Source organism: Phaenicophaeus curvirostris, chromosome 4 (assembly GCF_032191515.1).
Source record: "Phaenicophaeus curvirostris isolate KB17595 chromosome 4, BPBGC_Pcur_1.0, whole genome shotgun sequence".
NCBI lineage: Eukaryota > Metazoa > Chordata > Aves > Cuculiformes > Cuculidae > Phaenicophaeus > Phaenicophaeus curvirostris.
Genome location: NC_091395.1, coordinates 17,555,408 through 17,579,280, shown reverse-complemented (window position 1 = coordinate 17,579,280; position 23,873 = coordinate 17,555,408). Strand labels below are relative to the sequence as shown.

General features: G+C 45.0%; 2 protein-coding genes across 8 annotated transcripts; one reads left to right on the top strand and one right to left on the bottom strand.

The window, feature by feature from the left end:
- Positions 1–695: 695 nt before the first annotated feature.
- LOC138719858 (probable E3 ubiquitin-protein ligase HERC4) lies at positions 696–23,500 on the bottom strand. Of its 7 annotated transcripts, none has more exons than XM_069855375.1 (23): positions 23,250–23,475; positions 21,246–21,372; positions 20,517–20,593; positions 19,731–19,955; positions 18,853–18,944; positions 18,152–18,282; positions 17,210–17,358; positions 16,830–16,906; positions 16,523–16,617; positions 15,257–15,316; positions 14,611–14,713; positions 14,267–14,450; positions 13,763–13,941; positions 12,504–12,602; positions 10,829–10,933; positions 10,631–10,753; positions 7,172–7,309; positions 6,045–6,214; positions 4,427–4,493; positions 4,149–4,222; positions 2,950–3,133; positions 2,477–2,576; positions 696–1,831 (listed from the first exon to the last, which is right to left on the bottom strand). In XM_069855375.1, exons 1-23 carry the CDS (start codon positions 23,302–23,304, stop codon positions 1,617–1,619), a joined length of 2,829 nt encoding a protein of 942 aa, XP_069711476.1. In that variant the 5' UTR covers positions 23,305–23,475; the 3' UTR covers positions 696–1,616. The 7 variants fall into 7 exon arrangements, with proteins under 7 accessions (XP_069711476.1, XP_069711477.1, XP_069711475.1 ...); XM_069855376.1 differs by having other exon boundaries at positions 10,631–10,729; XM_069855374.1 differs by having other exon boundaries at positions 10,631–10,933; positions 23,464–23,500.
- PYURF (PIGY upstream open reading frame) lies at positions 7,523–8,290 on the top strand. The gene is made up of 2 exons (XM_069855404.1): positions 7,523–7,704; positions 8,009–8,290. The coding sequence occupies exons 1-2, from the start codon at positions 7,538–7,540 to the stop codon at positions 8,148–8,150; spliced, it is 309 nt and encodes a 102-aa protein (XP_069711505.1). The 5' UTR covers positions 7,523–7,537; the 3' UTR covers positions 8,151–8,290.
- Positions 23,501–23,873: the final 373 nt, after the last annotated feature.

The window sequence follows — 23,873 nt, the reverse complement described above, 5'->3', positions numbered from 1 at the left end:
AAGCTGCCACGACAGACAACTGTGATGGTGTAGCAGCATTAGCCAGGCATGGGATTGGGACCCTCTGGCTCCATGGGCACAACAGCTCAGGCTTCTGCCAGTTCCCTTTTTCCACAAAAAAACACACGCAGCAGGGTGGTGCCTCTCCCAGAGAATGCAAGCATCCCTCTGGAGTCCTTTCTGCCCTAGGTGGGGAAGGTAGCTGATACTGATTACTATACTGTAACTAAAAATGCAACTTCCTTTTTCTTAATGTGCAATGTTGTTTTTACTGAGTTGGCAATTCATAAATAATGTCTATGCCTTTTCAGGAAACATTTATTTTCCTAAATCGAAAAAAAAAACCCAAACCCAAAATACCAGTCTAACAGCTGGTTCCAAAAGTTTTAATAATTTACTGGCATTTCAAAGAGGTGGCCTCCTTGGTCCAAGGGAATGTGCTTGTGATACCCAACACAAAGTCAAGACAGAATGGGAGGTAAATGCTGCAGTCTTCTTGCTCTCAATTTTTACATTAATCTAAAGTACGTTCTGTACCAAAAGTGAGACTTTGACTTGTTCAGCCTATGCAATGCACCTATTTGAAATACACATCAGCCTTTGACTCATCTTGTGAATGGCTTCCCCATAACGATGAGAACAGAAGACACAGATAGGCATGCACAGGCAGTTACATAACGAAGGAAGAGCACAACTAGAGATGTGTAAATTTAATCTATCATAATTTAATTCAGCACAGTAAAAGTCTTCTTTATACACTTATGTTCACATTTAACACACCAAAGCGGAGAGAAGACTCGTGACAAATCATGATTGCTGTCTCTCTCTTCTTACACAAAGCAAAATATACAGAAAAATACACATCCTGCTTTCACATCCTGCCTGGCAGCCCCGCAAGCTTCATGTTCAGTGTTCTGTACAGAAAGCTGTTCTGCAGGCCTAAGATTTTGTTTTGTTTAATTGCCAAACATCCTTACAAGATAGAAAGAAACGTGACAAACAGCACAGTGTTATCACACTAAATAATAATAATTCCATTAATGCTTTACAAATAAAGATTTTGATAAAGTCTAGGAGTGATCAAATCCTCATTCGAAGAACTTCTCTCAGATAAGTCAAAGACTGTACCCAGGTGAGCACAGAGTGTTCCTTCAATTCACAGTTTGCAAGAACGTGTTTCCTTAGCAATAGTTAGCTCACCAAAAGAATCCTTAATTAATCATTTGCCCTAGCTTTTATGCAACAACTGCTTAGCATACACTGGCTGTATGTTTGGTAACATACAAACCACAGAACCAACTAAACACGATCAGCACAGCACAGACAGGATGGACCTATCTGTAAATATACTTGGTTATCAGCTTGCTTCTCAGAAGTGCGTTAAACAGGATTCTTCTTTCCTAACTTTACAATCTGACAACCAGGTATCTGGCCTAAGCTCATTTTTAAAACCAATATAAAATCTCAGTGCATACAGACACTCGTGTGATCATAAAGTGCAGTAAAAATAAGGCAGGGTAGAAGCCAGTAAACTGGAATTATTAAGGGGAAAACATGGCAAGTGAAACAAAGACTTGTTTTCTTATTTTTGCTTTGAAGTTGCTTTTGACCAAGAGTTAGCGCAAGCCAAAATTTTCATTATGCTCTATAGCATACAGCAACATTTTCTTGAGTATCCTTTTACTGCTGTATCTGGGGAGGAACAAAATACGGCTGCAGGTACTGGCAGAAGGATAGGTTTCATCTGGGTTTTTCATTTGAGGATCTTCAATAAAAAATTTAAAATATTCCAGTCCAAAGCCAGGGATTCGATCAGATCCCGACAAAAAAGCTGAAGGAAAGGGAAAAAGAAAAAAAAAAGTTAGCAAATTAAAAAAAAATAAACAAGATAACGTTATCAGAGGATGGAAAATGTGCATTAAAAATATGGTTATTTCCGTTAGTTATCTTGCAGTGCTGAATTTGTACTGAATATAATAAAGTCTCTTCCTGGTTCGTAATTATAATTGCTCTTTTACTTTTATTTTCTCATACAGACTTTGTGGATGAGAAAGGACATTTAAAGAGGATGAGCTAACTTCTGTGATCCTTTGAGAAAGCCGAACTACTTACATCAGCACAGTTTGCTCACACAAGTTGAGGCCTCTGACCAACAATTGATAACCACAAAAGTCGGTTATCAGGGTTAACTTGATTAAATTAAACAACAGAGTAATGTTAAAGGATAAAGTAATTGCAAGGTTCAGGGTGGTCAGATGCACTTGGGCAAGCCTCAAGAGACGTGAGAAGGGTCAGAACTGTGTCTGTACAATATCTGGCGTCACTCCTTTGTAGCTTTTACTAGAAAATGCAGTATTGGGGAAACATGTCGAAAAGCAGTTTTGAACTACAGTATTTTTCATCTGCAATCATCTAAAATGCATGTTGTGGGGGAGAGAAAGGGACTGTGAAAAGTTTAAAATGCCTGATATATTACCAAGAAACATCTTCTTTTTTTCTTCTGGGAGTTTGTGAAACACAGCCCAAAAATTCCTGATGGTTCGATCTGATGTTTTATACTGCCTGTACTCCACATTCTGCCGAAGAGATAAAAATAAAACTGGCCAGTTAATGCTCCCTATTTACATTTTTTATTTAAAGCAACAACAGTTTATCCAATAAAATCTATAATCCTGTTCATAGATATTCAAACCCTCTTAACCTCTGGAATCTGCTTGCATATTTATTTTTCAAAGATTCATACAACAGTCCTTGAGCTACAACTTGATTTTTAGTCCCCTTTATTCTTGTACCTGATGTAGATTAGAAAGAGACACAAATCAAGAAAAGAGAAAGCCTCTTGAGCTTCTGTTTTTCTGTTCATGACACCTGCACTCAACAGAAGAACAGGCCAGGAGGAGCCTATGCTCAGTACACATAGCAGAAGTACGTTGCTCTTGCACCCAGTACCTTTTCCAGCAGATGCCAGTCAAATTCTCTGTGTCCCTGGAGAACAGTCTGGAGCTCTACAGGGAGAAACATCTTCCACTTCCTAGCTGGGCAGCCTCTTAAAAACCCTTGCATAAAGTCCTCAAATGGTTTCCGTACCGATTCATTGAACACATAATTCACATACAAGTCAACAAATTCCTTCCTGCAAAGATATTTTGAATCAAATGAGGAAGGCAATAGATGCTTTTCTAAAAAGAGAATTATAAAGAACTTTATTCTTAATTCCTTTATTCCACATGACTTGCTCTGCTATAAAGACTCAGTCTGTACTGACAGCAGCCATAATGGGCAATTATTTCTTCACTGAATAAGCTGGGAAGATCATCACAAATAAAACGGACTGCTGGTCAACATGGATTCATTTTGATAATACTCCTTGTACTTCATGTGAACTCTCCAATGAAATCTTATCAGACACTTTACTATTAAGATGGAACCTAGCAGATCTAAACAGTGTAAATTCAGCAAAACTCCCACTTAATGCCCAAGAATTATGATGAAATCAAAATAAATATCTGCACAGCTGTTAATCAGTACAGTTTTGCTCTTCTCTCTGTTTGTGATGCACATTCGTTTAGCAATACTGTGCTTGTACAATCAACTCAAAGTAAATGCTACACTTCAAGCTCTCTAAATAACCTTGTGCATCCCTATGGGACATCAGATCATCTGCATAACTCAGGCCACAGAACTCCTCTGTGTCCCCTGTGCTGAGGTTAATATTGACACAATACCTTATTGATAGATTTCTCCTCCTCTATTATATACATTAGATATACATAACTAAGCAGGAAACATTTTGCTCATAAAAAGAACATCTTATAGAGTTGTACCTATAGCTGGATTTCTCAGCCAAGTTGTCTGTATTTCCCTGAAAATATTGCTCATGGGTATTTTCTGCATTTGTTAGGAATCTCCCTGATAAGGCCCCAGGCATCCCTGTATATGCAGATACCAGAACGTCCATGGATCCCTTTTGTGTCGAGCACTTGTACAAACTGCCAGTGTTTGGCACACAGGCAGCACGTAGAGCAAGAACCCAAAGCATACAACCTGTTGGACCAAGACCTCTTCAATATCTTCTAAGAGTATACAGGCATAGATATGACATTCGTACACTTATAACAATACAACAGGATAAGAAAAAGAAAACCAACCTGTTATACTTAGTGACAGGAATGCTGGCGCCGTTTTTTTTAAGTTCAATTACGGTACCATCTTCTTCCATTATCTGCAAAAATAAATGAAAACATCGGATGCTATAGTTATATATGACAGATATCCATGTGCTACATATATCATTCTTTCTTTCTGCACGTCTTGGCATGGTACTTTTACTAGTTTGAGTTTACAGATAAGTTTCATCATGTGCACTAGGACATTGTCTTGTCTGACTACACACATGGCACGTCTGAATGGCACAATAATGTCTTACCGTGAAGTTCATGTCCAGGCTCTCAAGGATATGATCATGTTCCTCATCCAAAATTCCTTGAAGATTCCTTTCAAAAAACAAAGGGGAAAAAAGAGAGAAGAAATGTGGCCATTCAGTGCGCTTTCAAACTCCACTGAAAACCACCCCCGGACAAGTAATATTTAAATGCATATATGTACAGAATACCTATACTCACATAGAACTTTCACATATGGCCCTAAACTGATCTGCACACTTGTGTGCTGCTGCTGCAATGAGCTGAGGGCAAATGCCTCCATCACAAAGGATTCCAGGCAAGCCCATTCCCATGCCCTGTGAGGATAACTTTACACAAAGCTGAGAGGCAACTGAGCTAGGGCCACAGCCTTGTTCTTCCAAACATCATCTAGTGAGGAATTAACTGTGGACCAGTGGGATAATCTGGGAGAACGGTTTTGGGGCATAGCACCTCTCAAAGTATTGCAGGCAACCTGATGTTTCAGGCTACTGAAGGCTTTTTTGCACTGTCTCCAGGGAAGAAATTCTCACTTTCTCTGCTGTTTGTAACACTTTCACGGAATCCTGGGCTTCCAGGGCCTAAAAGCTCTGTGTTGGTGGCAGCAGCACCTCTTCCAGCTATATCTGCCTGGAATCTCCTTTCCAGCACGTGGAAACACTGTATGCAGGTTCTCAGATTTGGCACAACTGCAGCATATGGTAATACTGTGCTCGTACATAACATCATTGTGGAAACTAGTGATTAGTAAATCAGAAAAGAACCCCAACATGAGTAATGGGGTGCTTAGTTCTTCCAAATCTGAACTATAGCTCAAGGTGTTGTACCAGTATGAGCTGCTATGTAGAATGCAGTGTCTGTACTAATGCCTAATCCAATCACAGAAATCAATTAACAGAAAAGTCCTTGTTTTGTGATATTTAAAGAATAAAACAAGGAAGGCTGCTGAAGACCAACATGTAGTCAGCACTTCAGGAGCCAAAAAAGATGGGAGGTCAAGATAATCCTTATTTCAAACCTTATATGGAAACTTCCAGGGGGCTGCTTTGCAGACCTCAGACTCAATAAAAGACTGCGGGGAGCATGTGTGTTGGGGAGGACACCTATCATAATTAGTACTGGGAAATGTGATTAATGTGCACAACTTTTATGAGAAATAAAATAGATATGTATAAATTCAGTGTATAAAATGACCTGCTACTTGCAGCCACTGGCATGTATTATAAGAGGATCGATGCTCCTGTACATCTGGTACCGTATTAAAGAATGCCTACTTCTTAAGACCCCACTTGGTGTTAACAAGTTTCTTTTCTTGATTTCGATAACAAAGGCAGTTTTGAACTATATATTCACTGTGTGGACTTAAGCTCACACAGAGCAGAAACCTGACACCTTCTGAACCACGGGACTTGGCTTTTTATTTGGTGATGCCAGCCTCAACTCGAGAGTGACATCCATGCTTTGGCCCAGGGCCAGCTTGGAAATCTGTGGCTTTTAACAGGTCACAACAAGGGCAAACACAGCTGCCAGCAGTACCACACAGGCTGCCGGGCATCCCCAAGCTCGGTGACCTGCCTTGGCCACATCTCCCCAGCCAGTCACAGGGCCGTTCTCAGCTCATACCGGCCTGCAGCAGGAAACAGCTCCTCCAGGTCTTCCAGGGTGGGCGCCAGCCCCAGCAGCTTCTTGTAGAGAGCCCTGGGGAAGGGGAAGGGTGCAACATGGCTGTTGTAAAGCGCCATCCCGCACAGTGTCCCCACACGGGAGAATAGGTCCTTGTCCCCTGGCACCTGCTGAGAAACAAACGCATGAGAAAGAGCCATGACTGCCTGTCCTGGGAGTGGGGTCCCCGCCCCCACTGATACAAGTAGTTACTATTACAAAAAGTGGAATATTTTGATTTAAGCTAAAGTAGAGTTAAGTCCCTCTAAGTAATTGTGTTTTGTGAAAGTCAGACAGCATGTTCCTTTGATAGCATGTTTTCTTTCAAATGGTGTTCTCCCAGTGAAGGAAAGAATGATGTGTTTTAGGTTGCTAACCTATTAAATACTTGAATATTATGTATGTATTTTGTGATTTTAAACCTAAATTGTAGGATTAGCTTGAATAATAACGTTTAGCTAGCCTGTGCTGAGATACTTATGCTTAAGTAAGGACGTTGAGGCTCTGGAGCGAGTCCAGAGAACAGCAATGAAGCTGGTGAAGGGACTGGAGAACAGGCCTTATGAGGAGTGGCTGAGAGAGCTGGGGTTGTTTAGCCTGGAGAAGAGGAGGCTGAGGGGAGACCTCATCGCTCTCTATAACTACCTGAAAGGAGGTTGTAGAGAGGAGGGAGCTGGCCTCTTCTCCCAGGTGACAGGGGACAGGATGAGGCGGAATGGCCTCAAGCTCCACCAGGGAAGGTGCATGCTGGACGTTAGGAAAAAATTCTTCACAGAAAGGGTCATTGGGCACTGAAACAGGCTGCCCAGGGAGGTGGTTGAGTCACCTTCCCTAGAAGTGTTTAAAGGATGAGGTGCTGAGGGGCATGGTTTAGTGATTGATGGGAATGGTTGGACTCGGTGATCCGGTGGGTCCTTTCCAACCTGGTGATTCTAAATGGGAAACACGCCCTGCTCCCAGCTCTTGTCTCGCCGCATGACTGATGGGGACGCCTGCCTCGCGTTGCCCAGGCCTGATGAAGCCTCCCCGCCTGCTGGATCCCCGCGGAGCCCCGCCGAGCCGCTCTGCCCGCCTTCGGCTACGGTTACCTGGCTGGGGAACCACGCCAGCCCGGCGAGGCGGCGAAACACCCCGCTGTTGGGCTGGCACAGGGTCCTGGCGGCGATGCTGAAGAGTTCCCGGGACGGCCCGCCGTCGTCCACTCCCGCCTCGCCCACGAAACACACCTGCGGGCTCGGAGAGAGAGATCCATAGCGCCGCGGACAAGGGGAGACGCGGGCGGAACCGGAAGCGCCGGGGAAATCCCACGCTGCGGGGCAGGGCGGGAGCACCGGAAGCGGGGGGGGGGGACACGTTAAGGCGGCGCACCGCGGCGGCAGGGGGCACAACGCGCGGGCAGGGCGGGAGCACCGGAAGCGGGTGTGCCGCGGGGACACCGGAAGCGGGGGGCGGCCATGCTGCGGGTCGGCAGGCGCTGCGCGGCGGCGGCGGCGCTGAGGCGGGCAGCGGGCGGCGGAGGAGGCGGCGCGGGGGAGCGAGGGCAGGAGTCAGCGCGGCCGCAGGCACCGGAACCGTCGTTGCTGCGCTTCCTGGTGTGCCCGCTCTCCAAGCGGCCGCTGAGGTGAGGGGCGGGGGCCGGGCGGCGCTGCCGGAGCGCCGAGCCAGGGCATTGGCGCCGAGGTTTGATTTCCTCTCCTCCCACCCCACCGACTTCACGATGGGGGCGGTGAGGCACTGGCACAGGTTGCCCAGGGAAGCTGTGGCTGCCCCATCCCTGGAGGTGTTCAAGGCCAGGTTGGATGGGGCCTTGGGCAGCCTGGGCTGGTGGGAGGTGTCCCTGCCCATGGCAGGGGGCTTGGAATTAGGTGGGCTTTAAGGTCCCTTCCAACCCAAAAGCTCGATCATTCTGTGATTTGCCTGGCCAGGTACGAAGAAGCTACCAACGAACTCATTAACGAGGAGCTGGGCATCGCATACCCCATCATTGACGGCATCCCGCACATGATCCCCGAGGCTGCCAGGACGACTCGGAAGGAGCCTCCAGCTGAGGGCTCGGAGCAGCCCTGAGGACACGCCTGCCGGGCGGTAGAGAGGCCCGATGGCTGGCGGCGGGGTGCTGCCCTCCCTGCCCACACTGACTGTACTCGTCCCTCTCCTGTCCCTAGCAGGCTTGTTTTACTCAGCCAGCGTAGATGAAACCTTCCCACAGGGCTGCACCAGCACAAACAGCCTCTGCTTCTACAGTCTCCTCCTTCCTGTGACAATACCGGTTTATGTGTTCTTCCACCTATGGACCTGGATGGGCATTAAGCTTTTTAGGCACAACTAGTGCAATGCCCACTAATGCTGACCTCTGGGCTCCTCTAAAGCAACACGGTTCATTTAATATGAGGCGTTGCAGTTGATATGAGGGAGTTACCTTCAGGCACCGGTGGCTGTCATCATTTTCCCGGCAGTATCTGGGACTGTATCAAGTCCTCTGCAGCAGCCTGTTAATTACTGCTAAGGCAGGTAAAGAGGAGGAGTAACAAAGCACTAATTCCTTCTAGTGTATCCTTTCAAGAGTGTTGTGCATTTGTAGTGGCACTAATGAAAATCCTCTTGGTGGTGATCATTTTTGTGAGGAAGAACTATACCCTGATTGAAATAACTGATCTTAAATTAAGAAATGACAACATGTGGAGATATGAATCTCTCTTTGAATTACAAGCTTTGGTTTTGTTTTGAACCGATGGGTGTATTGAAATGTATTTGTCTCACTGTCAGAAGAATGTAAAATAAATTAGGCCGATGTTTAATAACTAAATTTGATTTAAATTAAGACATTTACTTGGATGATACCCATGTCTTTATGTCCAATGTCTGCTTGCTAGTTTCAGGATTTTGTTTGTGGTTTGTTTTTAAGAAAAAGATGGGGAAATAACAACACTGCAGAAAAGATGTATTTATGCATTTGGGGGTTTTGTTAGAGTGCTCAAGCATATTACAGTGTCTGCTTAGGAGTTGTATGTGCCTCTACTATTTAAGTGTGTCTGAGTGCCCAAGTTTAATAGCCAGGCTGGGTCATCTTTATTCAGGAGGTTAGAGGAAAAATAACTCCAGCTGAATCCAGTATTTGGTAGCCAGGTTGGCAGCTACAAATGCTGTTCAAGGATGTGGAGTATCTTTCCCCATAGTGCTATCCCCTCCTCAGTAGAGAGGGAACAGAAGGTAGTTCTGCAAAATACTTGGGCTTTCACTGTCTTCATTTACAACAACACTAGAAAGTGGAGTGACAGACTGCTGAGTGGGTGTCAGGTGTAGAAAACCGTGCTCAGTACTGTCTGCCAAAATGTCTAATGGGACAGCTATGAAGGGGACAGGTTACCGCTATGGTGACCTATTACAGGGGTTTCTTTTATGTTTTATGTTCTTACATGTGCAACACAGACATGTGAATGTCCTTTACCTGGTGAAAAATTCAGTTGTAAATACTGCAGAGCTCGGTGTCTTTATGTAGGATACTTATCATGCAGTCAAATTGATCAGGCTGTTGCTGGGCAAATACTGCTCTGATGCAAGTAGGAAAGGCAGTGCCCGCAGAATGTGTATTTGAAGGCTGACTAGCTAAGTGCAGCTGTTTGTCAGGGCTTCTTGAGTGCAGACAGACTGTATCTAGAGGACAGTACAGAGTACAAGCCTCATCGCCTCTGTAAATAAATACCTCCTTCAACTGATGTCATGAGGAAAGTGGAAGGAAAGGTAGCTCTAAGAACCATTTGTAAATCTTGTGAGAGTGTAGGAAGGAGAAGCTCTGACAGCTCCGGCTGGCAAGAAGGCTCGCTTACTAAGAACTAGAACTGGGTAAGAGGGCACTAGGTTTGTTAGTTCCTGCTGTGCAGCAACTGACGACCTTTGTGTTCCCTGAGCTGAGCTCTGCTCTGGGAAAGTGCCCTGTTCCCACATCAGTCAACTAACAGCTTCTGCAGGGCAGGGCTACCATTGCAATACCTGAAGAAAATACGGCTGCCAGAACCTTTGGGTTTATGTGGAAACCACAGACTAATGCCACACAGAGGCAGAGCATTGTAATCTTTTCATCTCTCCTTCTTGCACTATCCTTCCTTTCCCTTCAGGCAGCATCTCCACGAGAGGAATGGCTTTTGTGTCTCTCACTTGCTGGCCTCTAACGCTGGCTCCCCAGCCACCAGGTTTTTAATGCACAGCAAACTAGCCTAGAGCCTTGAAAGTCAATCTAGCAACAATAACAATGGACTTCGCCAATTACCAGTTTTCTGAGCAATCCTATTACGTGATCCCAAACCAACCTCACAGTAAATAGCACTGGCAGTTGAATTTAACTTATGCTAACGAAGCTTGACGGCTACCTGGAATACAAGTGTAAGATACTGTCCTCTACATACGCCATGGAACGTGCTTTGTAATAATTTGATGAGTAGTTTCTTTATATGCTTAGCAAATAGTGAAACCTTCCTGCCAATACTTTAGTAATGCTGAAAAACAAACACCACTTCAGAGCTAACAAGTAACACGATTAGGTATCTTACCTTTAAGACCATCCTGAAATGCTGGGTTGTTGCGCCGTTTAAATTGTTCCATATGTCTTCCAGAAGACACTGCCTTCTGACTGGAAAAATCCAGCATTGCTGTTCCATCAGTATTGGGTGTATCCGAAGATGGAAGTAACAGTCTGTTAGCAGTGTGTTTATCTCTTCTAAATTGTAAAAGAAATTGGCCACACTTACACCACTAGAAGGGCTGGACAGAGAATCGCGTTCTAAATAATGAACGATGATCTTGTCTTGCACGTTAAAGATACATGGGTAGTTGGTCAGCTTCCATAGGGCTGTCTGAAATGACAAGAAAGAAGGAAAAACAAGTATTGATTTTCTTTTGTAAAATCAGAGTTCAGGGTTACATGCGCAGACTGAACTGCCAGTCTTCTACTCTGGCAAACTTCTATTTCTCTGAAACGTGCCCTTGTTGCACACATGGAGACTACAGCAACACAAGCACACTTCCAAAACCTACTTCTGAACATTTCTGCGAGTGGGAAGCCCTGACAAAGAGGTATCTGATCTGTCTGTGCAGGCAGATGCTTGTGTTACAGTGCCCCAAGAACAAAATAGAGAGATAGTGTTTTAATAGCACCTTCCATAATTCAGGTAAACCAAAACACATAGTAAAAATGTCACGGATACCCAGATTATGGTACCTTGTTGTTAAAGACTGCTTGGTTTAATACCTGTAAGTTCAAAAGTAGATATCTGTATACAAAATAATCTTAATTCAAAATGTTACACCTCTAGTAAGATAAGACAACAACTACACACTGAGAAAGTTGGGGTTGCTTCAGCCTGGATAACAGAAAGCTCTGGTGAGACCTTATAGCAGCCTTCTAGTACCTGAAAAAGGCTATAAGAAAGCTGGGGAGGGGCTTTTTACAAGGGCATGGAGTGATAGGATGAGAAGGAATGGCTTTAAATTGGAAGGGGGAAGACTTAGATTAGACATGGGGAAGAAATTCTTCACAATGAGGGTGGTGAGGTACTGGCACAGGTTGCCCAGGGAAGTTGTTCAAGGCCAGGTTGAATGGGTTGAACTGGTCTGGTGGGAGGCGGATAAGAACTGGATGATCTTTTAGGTCCCTTCCAACCCAAACTGTTATATGATTCTGTGATAAATATCTTGTTTGGCTTCTGATCCTATACTGTTTCTCAAACCTCCTCCTCCATTCTGGTTAACTGGTACAAAATTGGTACATTAGCAAATGAAAGCTTAAGAAGGAATTAGGTAATTGCCCAGCAAATCCCAGCCAAGTTGCCAAAAACTGCTTTTTTTTTTTTTTTTTTTTTTTTGCCTAATGAAGCCCCTATTATCAATGTTCCATTTTGTGCTGCTCCTGTTATGCTGATGGCATTTGGCAGCTAATTTTCACTCTTTCATGTCATCAAGAAATGAACCGTTTCAGAGATTATTTTTTATTACCATGTTTTGGGGTTTTTTTAAGATGTAAGTAAATTGAAATGCTCCATAGGGTTTCTACATAAAAGTTTAAAGAGACCTCACAATATTTCTCATATTTAAACATAATAAAATCCAGAGCAACAAGAAGCATAGCAATCATCATGGTGCAATTTCACACTGATTACCAGTTCAAAGCAGAGCTGCTTACGATGCTGGAGGGCAGCTCGGTCTCAGAAGCAGAGGCTCATTTCAGGAGAAACACTATTGTAGCTGCTAAGATACTGGGATGATAAATGGCTTGCACAGCTTAGAACAGCTGGAGGACTAGGGAACATGCATTGTCTTAGAGATGTACTGAGTCTAGAATTGAATTGACTTCATGTATATCAACTCATTTAAATAAAACAGGAAAAAAACGTGTTTTGCACTGCAAAACACAGATTTCATACTTACTTCTTTTACATTAAAGAACTGACACAAGCCGATAATCCCTTTCACCTCAGGCACAAAGAAGTTCTGTTCTTGTACTCTGAAACCAGTTCTGGAGTTCACCTGCATTGATACATGCAATATGATAAGGAGCATCATCAGAACTAGTGAGCTACGTGTCTATGTGGCAGGACACAACTAAGGAGTAACAAGGCTCTGCAGAAAGAGCTCTGAGACCCTCCACAGAAGCGGAAGGATAGAAACCCTACAGATAGCACAGCACGCAACAGACGTCTTAGAAAGCCATGCATAAACTAGCAGGAAAGCAATTTTCATTTATGACGAAGACCCCTTACAGGAGTGCTTCAGGAAAGGTGTGTTTCACTTTGAGTGCCTTTTGTGTTGCAGGACAATCCAAAGTTCCCTATTCATTCACGTTCATAATTATTGCCTGGCAAAGATACGATTTTGGGGGGACAGTTAACATGTAGAGCTCCAAATGTTGTAACCACTTATGGAAAATTAGGTCTGGTGCACTTTTGAGTGCAAGGGGCATAAGCATGCTGTGTAGTAGGCACCACATCCATAGCTCTGTATTCCTCAATGCGTACACTCCTCACACCACTGAAAACACCCCTGCCCCCCATCAGGGGCCATAACATGCTTCACCTCCCATACAAGGACAGGCTGAGAGAGTTGGGCTTGTTCAGCCTGGAGGAGGCTCTGAGGAGACCTTATAGCGACCTTCCAGCACCTGAAGGGCTACAAGAAAGCTGGGGAGGGACTTTGTATAAAGGCACGGAGTGATAGGACGAGGGGAAATGGCTTTAAATTGGAGGGGGGTAGATTTAGAATAGACATAATGAGGAAATTCTTCACGATGAGGATGGTGAGGCACTGGCACAGGTTGCCCGGGGAAGCTGTGGATGCCCCATCCCTGGAGGTGTTCAAGGCCAGGTTGGATGGGACCTTGGGCAGCCTGATCAAGTGGGATGTGTCCCTGTCCATGGCAGGGGGATTGGAACTGGATGATCTTTAAGGTCCATTCCAACCCAAACGATTCTGTGATTCTATGATTTCAGCCCCGCACAACTCAAGAGTGGGATTCCTTCAAATCTTTGCTGGTGTACAGCCAAAGAGATTCTTGAAGCAATGTCAAATGACAAGACCCCATGTTCCCTTGTAAGAAGAAAACTCAGAGAATTTAACAGCTAAAAAGGGTTAAAATACTCTTAGCTTGTACTGATAGGTCCTATCTAATTAGGATCCAAACACTTTCTCACCTGGTAAAGAATTTGCAGTATTTGCAGAGTGTCTGTTTCATGTGGGTGCAGTTCGAAGGGACTTCTTTGCCAACTACGGACTTCCCTGATAAATTGAGACAGTTTTTTCTGGGAAACCTTCTGATATAGAATGACCAGCTCCCTGAAGAATGATGTTTCTAGATTTGACCACAGGCATTCTGTGAAGAAAACAGCTAGTGAAGTATCCATCACAGGTAACATGTAAATAACTGCAATTTCTGGATGAAGCTGCATTTTCTCCTTTTATCAAATGAACTAAATAATAATAAAAAAATGCTTAATTTTGCAGTACAAAATTTAATAAACCTCAGACTGAGATTTTTTTTTTCTTGTGGCTTGCTGTGTAGTGCCCACGTTTCTACTACCAAAAGCATTTCTTCTAGACTGAACTCTGGAACAAATTGCATTGGTGACACTAGCTTGTGCTCTGCATCCAAAAATGACCAAGCTTTTAAGTTCAGTTCTATCATCAGAAAACTCTACCAAGAGTTTGCAGATCCTTTGGCTGGAGCTTCGTGATGGCTTGTGCTAGCAGCCCAAGAGAACGGTAAGAGCTGTCATCCTCTCCCTGCAGAAGGACAGGCAAGATCAAGTAGACTCTGAAATTTTCAGGCGAGATGGGAGACGAAGATAGTGATGGCAATAACTTCTCAATCTCGTTTTGCACCTTCAGAGGGAACAAAAAAATGAGACAAGGGTTAAAAATGCAATTACGTTTTGCCAAAATCACTTATGAATGCTGGTTGGCATGAAGTTCCCAAGTTTCTCACACAAATCCAGAGCTCCTCAGTTTCTGTGTAGTGAAAATCCTTACATCAAGTCCTTACCTCCCGGAAGACTTGTGGCTTCTTGCTGATCTTCTCATAAAAACGTTGCACTTCTGACATGTCTACACCTGAGACTTGTTTGGAAGTTTTGAAATGTTTGTCTCTATCGTGAAGGAAAAAAGAACACCAAATTATATGAGAAGCTGTTTTTCATTACTGAATAATGAAGCATCCTATCAGAAGATACTTGGAAAGTTCAGCCCTGATTCCAGTCGGTATAATTTCATCTATTCTAAGAAGATATTCTTGCTGTGGTGTGACTTGATTAATATTCTGTCCTTCCTGTTTGGCGTAGCTGTGCACTGTTAATTGTAGGCTTCCTGTATTCCACCCTAAAACTTGCACGTAGGTGCTGAGAGGAGCTATCATGGATCCTTTGGAAGCTATAATATTGCCTGAAGGAATTATCATCATCTGTTAAATGTCACTATGGGATAATCTGCTAGAATGTGAGCTTCTATAGCAATTTTCAATAGGACCGGGGGGATAAAAAAACTTCAATTTCAGCTTCGGCTTTGAAAAATACAGACTTGCTTCTTGCACATTCAGATACAATCAATCTTCTCTACCTACATGGCCTAAAATAACACTTCATGGTTAGTTTATAGATAGCCAGTACATTCTGTTACATCCAAGCACATGCTACCTTTTGTCCAAGAAGCTCCCATTGATGCAAGCCTCAGATGAAAATATCAGCCTGATATTCCTGATAATAAAAAACAAAGTCAATGCTTTCAGCATGAGTAGTAATTTCAGGTTTTTAATTCTGAAAGAACAAAACCCAGGTGTATGAGTGTGTCTGCACCTGACCACATAAAACTTTTCTTAGCACCACTTTCCTGAGCGCCTTGCAGAAGACATTGCTTTCAAGGAGCCGGTGATCTCTGGCAAGCCACCTCTGCTCTCCTGGGCCTGGTAAGAAAACCTGCTTTGGCACCCCATGCCAACCTGTGCTGCAGGCTGGTGGGTGTTATGATGGACATATCTTCTCCTGACAGTGTTGAGATTTTATCTGGTTTTGTTTGTTATGCAAAATAAAAGGCACTGTGGCACAGGAGGGAGGAGGAGCCCCTCCATTGATGAGATCTTTGTAGCACACTGAGAGAAAATCCATCAGGGTATCTGTTTGCTGCTGCACAAAAGGTGAGTTCCTAGCATCTGAAGGGACATTCAATTTACTTACTATCTGCTTTCTTGGTTCTAGTCTTATTAAAGCAGCTGTTATATCAAGAAATTTGCTGTCAGGCCCTTCCTATTGAGGTCTGGAAAGAACCCTCCTTCTCTCTCACTCTCGACAACCAATTTCCATATGATCCAGACCATACTAAAAGTGGGCAGGGAAACATTTAGATCCCAATTAACCAAGGTTTTTAAATGCCCAACATCAGCAGATGGAGTCAGACTTGCCCAAAGAAAATAACCTCCCACGTAAGATCTGAAAAAAGACCTGCATGATTCTCAGCTATAGGTGTAAGGCTTCCCATGGTAGTATATGCTTACTTAGAGATTAGAAAGAATCCACCTCGTCTTCATGACGAGGGTGGTGAGGCACTGGCACAGGTTGCCTAGGGAATTCGTGGATGCCCCATCCCTGGAAGTATTCAAGGCCAGGTTGGATGGGGCACTGATTCAATTTGTTGGGTCTTCATCAACTTAACAACCGTTCTGTGCAAGAAGAAGACAGGCTTCTGAAGCCAGGCAGTACATCTGCTCTGGTACCGCAAAAGGGTTATTGAAGGGCTGTTACGTATCAACATATCTTTTTCCTGTGCAAAAACTAAGTAAGAAGAGCTGGTACAAGATTTCGTCTCAGCTAAATTCTTGAACATCAGTTCCTACAATAGTCTCCAAAGTATAATAATTTTTAGAGAAAGTCATGTATTGGAAAAAAAAAAACCAGTTGTTTACTTACTTTTTTACCTTCTCCCAGTGTTGTGAGCTGGAATTAGAAATCCATGCATTCACATCTTCAACCTTCAGTGTGGCAATACCATCCAAATAGGAACTCTGTGTGAAACGCATGCAAATGTTGACAAGATTACAGGTCTAGCAGATCAGATTATTTTTTTCAAGCCAATCAGTACAAGAAAATTTCAGTCTAAGTCTGAACAAATCAGTGGCCATCCAGCATGAACTTGGAGCACTAAAAGCAGGATGCAAAATCCAAATGTTTCCAGCAGCAATGTGAACAATGGTAAAACTAGAAGCCATGCACATACTTTGTTCTTCTTGCGAAGGACAATACTTCGGTTTCCTATTGCAATAATTTCAACCACCTTCCGTGATGTGTTTTTTTCTATGAAAGAATAAAAAGATTTTCAAAGAAACATTCTAAAAGACAGTCATTATCTTCAGAGAGTTCAGTGCACAGATGTGAACAGGAAAAAAAATGCCTCAGATAGTGGCTGTCTGTCTAAAAGTTGATTCTATGTGTCCATTACTCGTGATGATAAATCAAGAAGCAAATGGAATTATTCATTGAAGAATGTTTTGGGATGACCAAGCAAGCATGAGGCATAATGTTAGCATGAAATCAAGAAAGCAAACATCTCCCTGGAAGAAAGGAACGCTGAGTGTACACATTTTCAGTGGTCATTACCCCAATAGGATTTTCCAGTATTGACTGGTGACTTGATGGGAAGCGGTATCAACTGATTAGGCTTTCTCTCATCTCCTAGCTTTCCTTCTTCACTAGAACCAAACGAATAGACTTTGTCCAAGGAAGGGACATAGACCAGGGTGTGCTGTCTGTTCAGAAAAATACAAACGGTCATAATAAGGTAATACCACTGGGCTAGTCAGAATAAAATTTACAGATCTGCTTTCAGAATGAATAGCTGAGGCACCTTTTTAAGAGTCTTGGCAGTCCAGCTAAAGAATTCCTTTAAGCAAAGTCTTAGGTCCCTTCCTTGCATAAATGTTCAGCAGTAAAGAAAGACAGAGACTCAAATTTCCTAGACGATCCTCTAATGTTTGTGATTTACCCTGGTTCCACGTACACAAATAAAGTTATGCCTCGCTAGCTTCATGCCCTTCCACTTTTAAAAGCGCAACTTCTGTGCTGCTGAGGCTTATACAAAGCCCAGGAAAGTTGAAAGGAGACTTTTTCTGGCCCAGTTCCCGAGTAACAGAAAGAAATCGGACAACTATTGCCACTCTTTGGATCTTTCTAAGGACCCACCAGTTTGTCAAAGTGGGCGAGAATTTGGTGACTTTCACGATGCAGGCTTTTGACAGTCTTTTGTGTTTTGGAACACAATACACCCTTCGTTTCTTGAAAGACTGAAAAACCAAGGGCTTCTGGTGTGTTGTTTTTTGGGTGTTTTTTTCAGTTCTCCCTCTGCTCTGCACTGCCAGAGGGTTCTGCTTTCACTGGGGCTGCAGGAGGAGGGTGCCTTACTCTTGAAGAACAGACAATATTCTGCAGTGCTGACCTACTGGGTCAGGGATTTTACTATCTCGGTGAATCCCTACCCTGCTGTTCTTCGTTGATTCCCCTAAGACCTTGACCTTAAAAGGAATGTTAATGGTATTTTCCCACCTGCCACAGGCAACCTGCGAAACTCTTGCTCCCCACAGCTCGGCCACCACACGAGGCATGAGTTCATTCCGAGTGGAGTTGTGACCAAGCTGGCCAGCCCCTCCTGCTCCAAAGGTGCACACCAACCCCTCCTGGAAGATGAAGCAGCAAACAACAGGATTATTGCACTATTAACGGCATTTGAATGGTCACCATCGAGACTGAGAGCCAGTAAGACATACTGTGTTATGTGGGACCTGATTCAAAATGCCCCTCATTCAAACCCAGGTACAGTTCACTTCACATCAAAGCCTACTCTTACATTGTCTAATGTCTAAATAATTTAATTCCCGAGAATATTCCCTGTTGTGTAAGAGTTTTACTTTATATGAGCAAACCATAGTGAATTAGTTATTGTTCAGTTTTTTTGAAGTTCCCATATGCTAGAAAAACACAATATTTTCAAAAATACTGAGAGTTGAACTGTGCCTTTTTGCCCCAGGATTCCCATTTACCATCTTCCTGCAAAAGTTTCCATGCAGGTGATGGAAATCTGAGAAAAGACCAGTTTTCCCAATAGCTTAGTTATCATCCCTTGCGGATCATCTTCAGACTTAGATGGAAATAGGTTTTGCCATCCCAGTGTCTCTGACACGCTTTTAGCAGTGTATCTTTTCTCCCACGGTGAGACCTCGGATGCTGAGTTTCCATTTCAGGCTCACCTTGGAGAGAACTGCAGTATGATCTGCCCCACATGAGATAAAGACAGTCTTCCAGTGCTCTAAGGCTCCAACATATGATGGGCAGTCCCTGTCTGGAAAGAAGATAGCACTGCCAAGCTAAGTACCACAGGGTCTCACACAAAGGAAGACCTAGAAAATAGAGGGGTTTAGCACTTTTCAGTCCTCTCTTACAGCAATTTGTGTATTTACAACTTGGCTTTGAGTTGTTTCCTACCTTCCAGTATAACATACTCTTTCTCATAATGTTCTGTCTTTTTCATAGTATTTTCTTTCCATTTACATTCAATCTGAAACAAAACGCAGCACTTCCATACTTGCTTGCCAAAAGGTACTTGGCTTCAAAGTATTTGGCTTTCAAGAGTGCGGCCTCATTCAGAGCTTGCTGACTTCGGATTCTGTCTAGCTAAGGGCAGCTCTGCTCTAGCCTTCTAGGTTTGAAGGTAATGTGTGATTTTAATTCTTCTCTCACCTTGTGTTTACAGAGAATTAAAGAAGGCAAAGAGGTAGAAAATAGTTTTCTTTTATGCAAGACTGCCTGGAGAGAGAATGGGAGTAGGAAGATTGAGACATATGGTTTGATGAGCTCACACTACCCCATTGGTCACATAAAATGATCAGAAGTTCTCTGTAGAAATACAACCTCTAAATTCCTTGTGCCTGCATGCCTTTCCTGGTCAGGATACAATAGCTCGGAAACAAAGAACTTATCCATATACACTTTCTTCAAACAAGTTTACTGTCCATTACTGCTTCTAAGGGGCTTGACAGCCCTGAGCCACTCCAGTGTCTGCAGTAAGCTCGCTGACCAGAAGAATATCTTCCTACTGCTTTCCTCTCAAACTGCTGTCTTTCCTTACCTTCTGTGTCTCCCAGTCCCAGCTGTCCAAAATCATTCTTTCCCCACGAGTACACAGCTCCAGAGAGTGACACGGCAGCACTGTGACCTCCTCCAGCAGCAATTTGAGCAAGTGAGATGCCCTTCAGTCTTTTCACCAGCTGTGGCTGGGGGATGAGTGTGGTGGTTTGGCTCCCCACTCCAAGCTGTCCACGGCTGTTGTGGCCCCAGGTGAAGAGCTCACCTCCTTCATGCATAGAACAAAAGAAGACAACTCAGCCTCGATGCTTGAGTCTTTGTACTTTAGGAGTGGGAGTGAAAATCAGTGCTGCTTTCAGGGACCTAGCTCCGAGCTGAGACCATCATCTGTAGCCAAATCTCCCTGTTTGCTTCTGACCCCTTAGGGGCAGTCCCATGCTGCCCGTGTGACTCAGCACAGCAAGAATAAGGCAGGGTGCTCACACATCTAAAGCCACACTTGCAATAAGATCCCAACCACAGAAGTGCTCAAACTGAAGAACGAACAGTTCTGGTGACTGCAGAATGGGGCAGCCACGTCTGCTCTCCACCACACACCTTAGCAGAGGGTTAGTGCTTAGGAACTGGAGACAGACAGAGCTGCAGGTCCCAGCGTGTTGGGAGGAAAAGGCAGTGCTGACAGCCAGTGCACTTTGTGTCCTCCACCCACCACTCACAACTCTCTAGTAGTGTCACCAGCTACTGAAGGAGTTCAAACAGTCCTGTCTGAGAGCAAGCCTGCTGTAACGTGACTTCCATTTGTAGGAAAAGTGTGCTTGGAAGAGGCTACCTCTGGATAGCGCCATGGCGTGCTGGTCCCCACATGCTATTTGAATAATATCTCGGTTTCCTAGTTCTTTCACCAGCCTACAAAAATAAGGAAAAAAATCAAATAAAAATAGGTAGATGCTGTGCCATGAGACAAAGTAAAGGAAGAAGACCATCTACTCACCAAGTCCCAGAATGTTTAGCAGGAATTATGTGGAAAAACACAGGTCACCATAGCTAATTCATCCTGCTCTTATGCTAGCCTACTGCAGCTACACAAACTGATTTGATTGTGGTTTGCACCATGGGAAGCTGAAGGGCTCCACCTTGGGAAGGTTAACAGAAAATCCCACAGCAACCTGCTGTGCTATTTTTAGATGATGGTTACCCTCTCAGCCTAACCAGAAGGTGCAAAGGTTCACGTGTGCTTGGGTCTTCCACCCACAGCTTTCCCAGGCCACATGTGGTTTGCAAGTCATCTGCATTACTCTGGTATATGATACTAACTTTGAGAGAAACCTGTCTCATGTACATCTCAAGCAGCTCAGATCTTGGTATTGTCTTCAAAATCAATGCAATTCTTGCTGGGTAACAAAAGAAGATAAAGTTTTGGGTACTAGGAATGAATGTGTTCCAGTTCCCTCTCTGCAATAAGAACACATCTCAGTCTTTTGGATGTTACATTTAGGAAAAGTGGGCCACCTTCTCTGACCATTATCATCCATACCTCCACCCCATGAAAGCTTCTTACCTTGTCTTAGAGTAGACAGACGAATCTGTAGCCCAATGTTCAGAAAGCTCCCCATCAGGAGAGAGAACAAGCCTATGTGTTTCATCGTGGTTTGAACACTGCACCTTCTCATTCCTCCGCGAGTGCTCTGCAGAACAAATACAAACAGGCAGAACAATCACGTGAGGGCAGTGGGCATCTTAACCATCTTGGCCCCCTCCTCAAGATCTCTGTGAGCTGCTGCTTTCACCAAGAGCTTCTCTTCCTGAGGAAGAACTGGTACAAAGGTATGGCTTATTTTCTCAGGCCCTTGGGATTTCAGTGTCCTACTCGCAGCTTGGTTTCATGCCAGACAACTCTCCTGGCTAGCACTAAAAGACATTTCTCCCTCTCTCAAGCTGCTGTGCCATCAGCTCCCAAGAGAGTAGAGAAACATCAGCAGAAACATACTCTCTTATTTTTGTACAGCTGTGGAGAGTGTCCCGAGGAGATAAAGCACTTCCTGAGATATCTGACTGCCCCAGATTTGTTATAGCCTTGGGGGCGAAATGCCTTGGAGTCAGATGTTTTACGAAACATTGAAGAAGCAATGGCAGAAAATCCACAAGTTGCCTGTTAGAGCAGAAGGAAGTCCCTTCTTGTCTGCAGCTGATCACAGAATCACAGAATGGTTTGGGATGGAAGGGACCTTAAACATCACCTACTTCCAACCCCCCTGCCTCAGGGAAGGACATCCCACCAGACCAGGCTGCTCAAGGCCCGATCCAACCTGGCCTTGGACACCTCCAGCGATGGAGCAGCCACAGCTTCCCTGGGCAACCTGTGCCAGTGCCTCACCACCCACATCATGAAGAATTTCTTCCTAATGTTTAGCCTAAGTCCTCCACCTCCAATTTAAAGCCATTCCCTCTCGTCCCATCACTACATGCCCTTGTAAAAAGTTCCTCCCCAGCTTTCTTGTAGCCCCCTTCAGGTACTGGAAGGTCACTATAAGGTCTCCTCGGAGCCTTCTCTTCTCCAGGCTCCAACTCTCTCAGCCTGTCGTCCGTATGGGAGGTGCTCCAGCCCTCTGATCGTCTTCATAGCCCTCCTCTGGACCCATTCTAACGGTTCCATCTCCTTCTTATGTTGACGATTCCAGAACTGGACACAATACTCGAGATGAGGTCTCACAAGAGTGATGCAGAGGGGCAGAATCACCTCCCTTAAACTGTTCATGTGTTGGGCTGCAGGTGCTTTCCAGACCCTGAGGCAGAGGCACCAGATCCACGCAGTGACTCGCATGTGGTCCTCCTGCAGCACAAGTGTCGGAGAGCCAGGATGCCCACATGTGAAAGGCAGTCATCAGCAAAGAAGCCTTCCCTGATCTACCTAACACCTCGGGAGGAGGACTGCTGTTGGCAGACTCACCATCCATGCTTCTCACACCTCCCCATCTTAACCACAACATGTAAGTGCAGAGGAAATTCATGTCCACTCCCCAGCACTCCTTCCAGCCTCCCCTGATGGCTGCGTATTTAAGCCCCTCACGCAGCAGCTCTCCCTCCCTGAGAGGCAGCACAAAGGACCATAGTTTGACATGAGCTGGCAATGTGCACTCGCAGCCCAGAAGGACAACAGTGTCCGGGGCTGCATCAAAAGAAGCGTGGCCAGCAGGGTGAGGGAGGGGATTCTCTCTCTCCATTACTTTCTTGTGAGACCTCACCTGGAGTATTGTGGGCAGTTCTGGAATCCTCAACATAAAAAGGATATGGGGCTGTTGGAACGGATCCAGAGGAGGGCTACAAGGATGATCCAAGGGCTGGAGCTCCTTCCATTCAAGGACAGGCTGAGAGAGTTGGGGTTGTTCAGCCTGGAGAAGAGATGGCTCCAAGGAGACCCTATAGCAACCTTCCTGTACCTGAAGGGGCTGCAAGAAAGCTAGGAAGGGAATTTTTATAAAGGCATGGAGTGATAGGACGAGGGGGAACGGCTTTAAATTGAAGGGGGAAGATTTAGATTAGAAATTAGGAAGAAATTCCTCACCATGAGACCAGTGAGGCGCTGGCACAGGTTTCCCAGGAAGCTGTGGCTGCCCCATCCCTGGAGGTGTCCAAGGCCAGGCTGGACAGAGCCTTGGGCAGCTTGGGCTGGTGGGAGATGTCCCTGCCCTCGGCAGGGGGTCGGAACAGGATGGGTTTTAAGGTTCCTTTCCAACCCAACCCGTGCCGGGACCCCCGTCGCGCCCCAGGGTCGGTACCTCCCGCTCCCCGCCGCCGCCGCCGCCCCGCAGCCATCCCCGGGACCAGGAGGACCGGCAGGAGGAGAAGGACTGGGAGAAGGAGGAGGACCGGGAGGGGAAGGAGCGGGAACGCCCAGCCCCGACGGGGAAACGAGAACCGAAACTGGCGGGGCGAGGGCGGCGCCTGGGGCTCCCCGCATCTCACAGCTGGAAACGTGGGAACTGCCGGGATTGGGGGGCTCCCGGCTGCCCTCGGTCACCTGGAGGCGGAGAGGGGACACCAGAAAGTGGGTAGAAAGGTGCTGGGGTTTTCCCCGCCGAAAAGGCACCTGTTTGCCTTCACTGCTCACCAGGCAAGAGGGATCCACCTGCGTCCATCCTTGATAGGGACCCACCTGTATCCATCCTTGACAGGGACCCACCTTGAT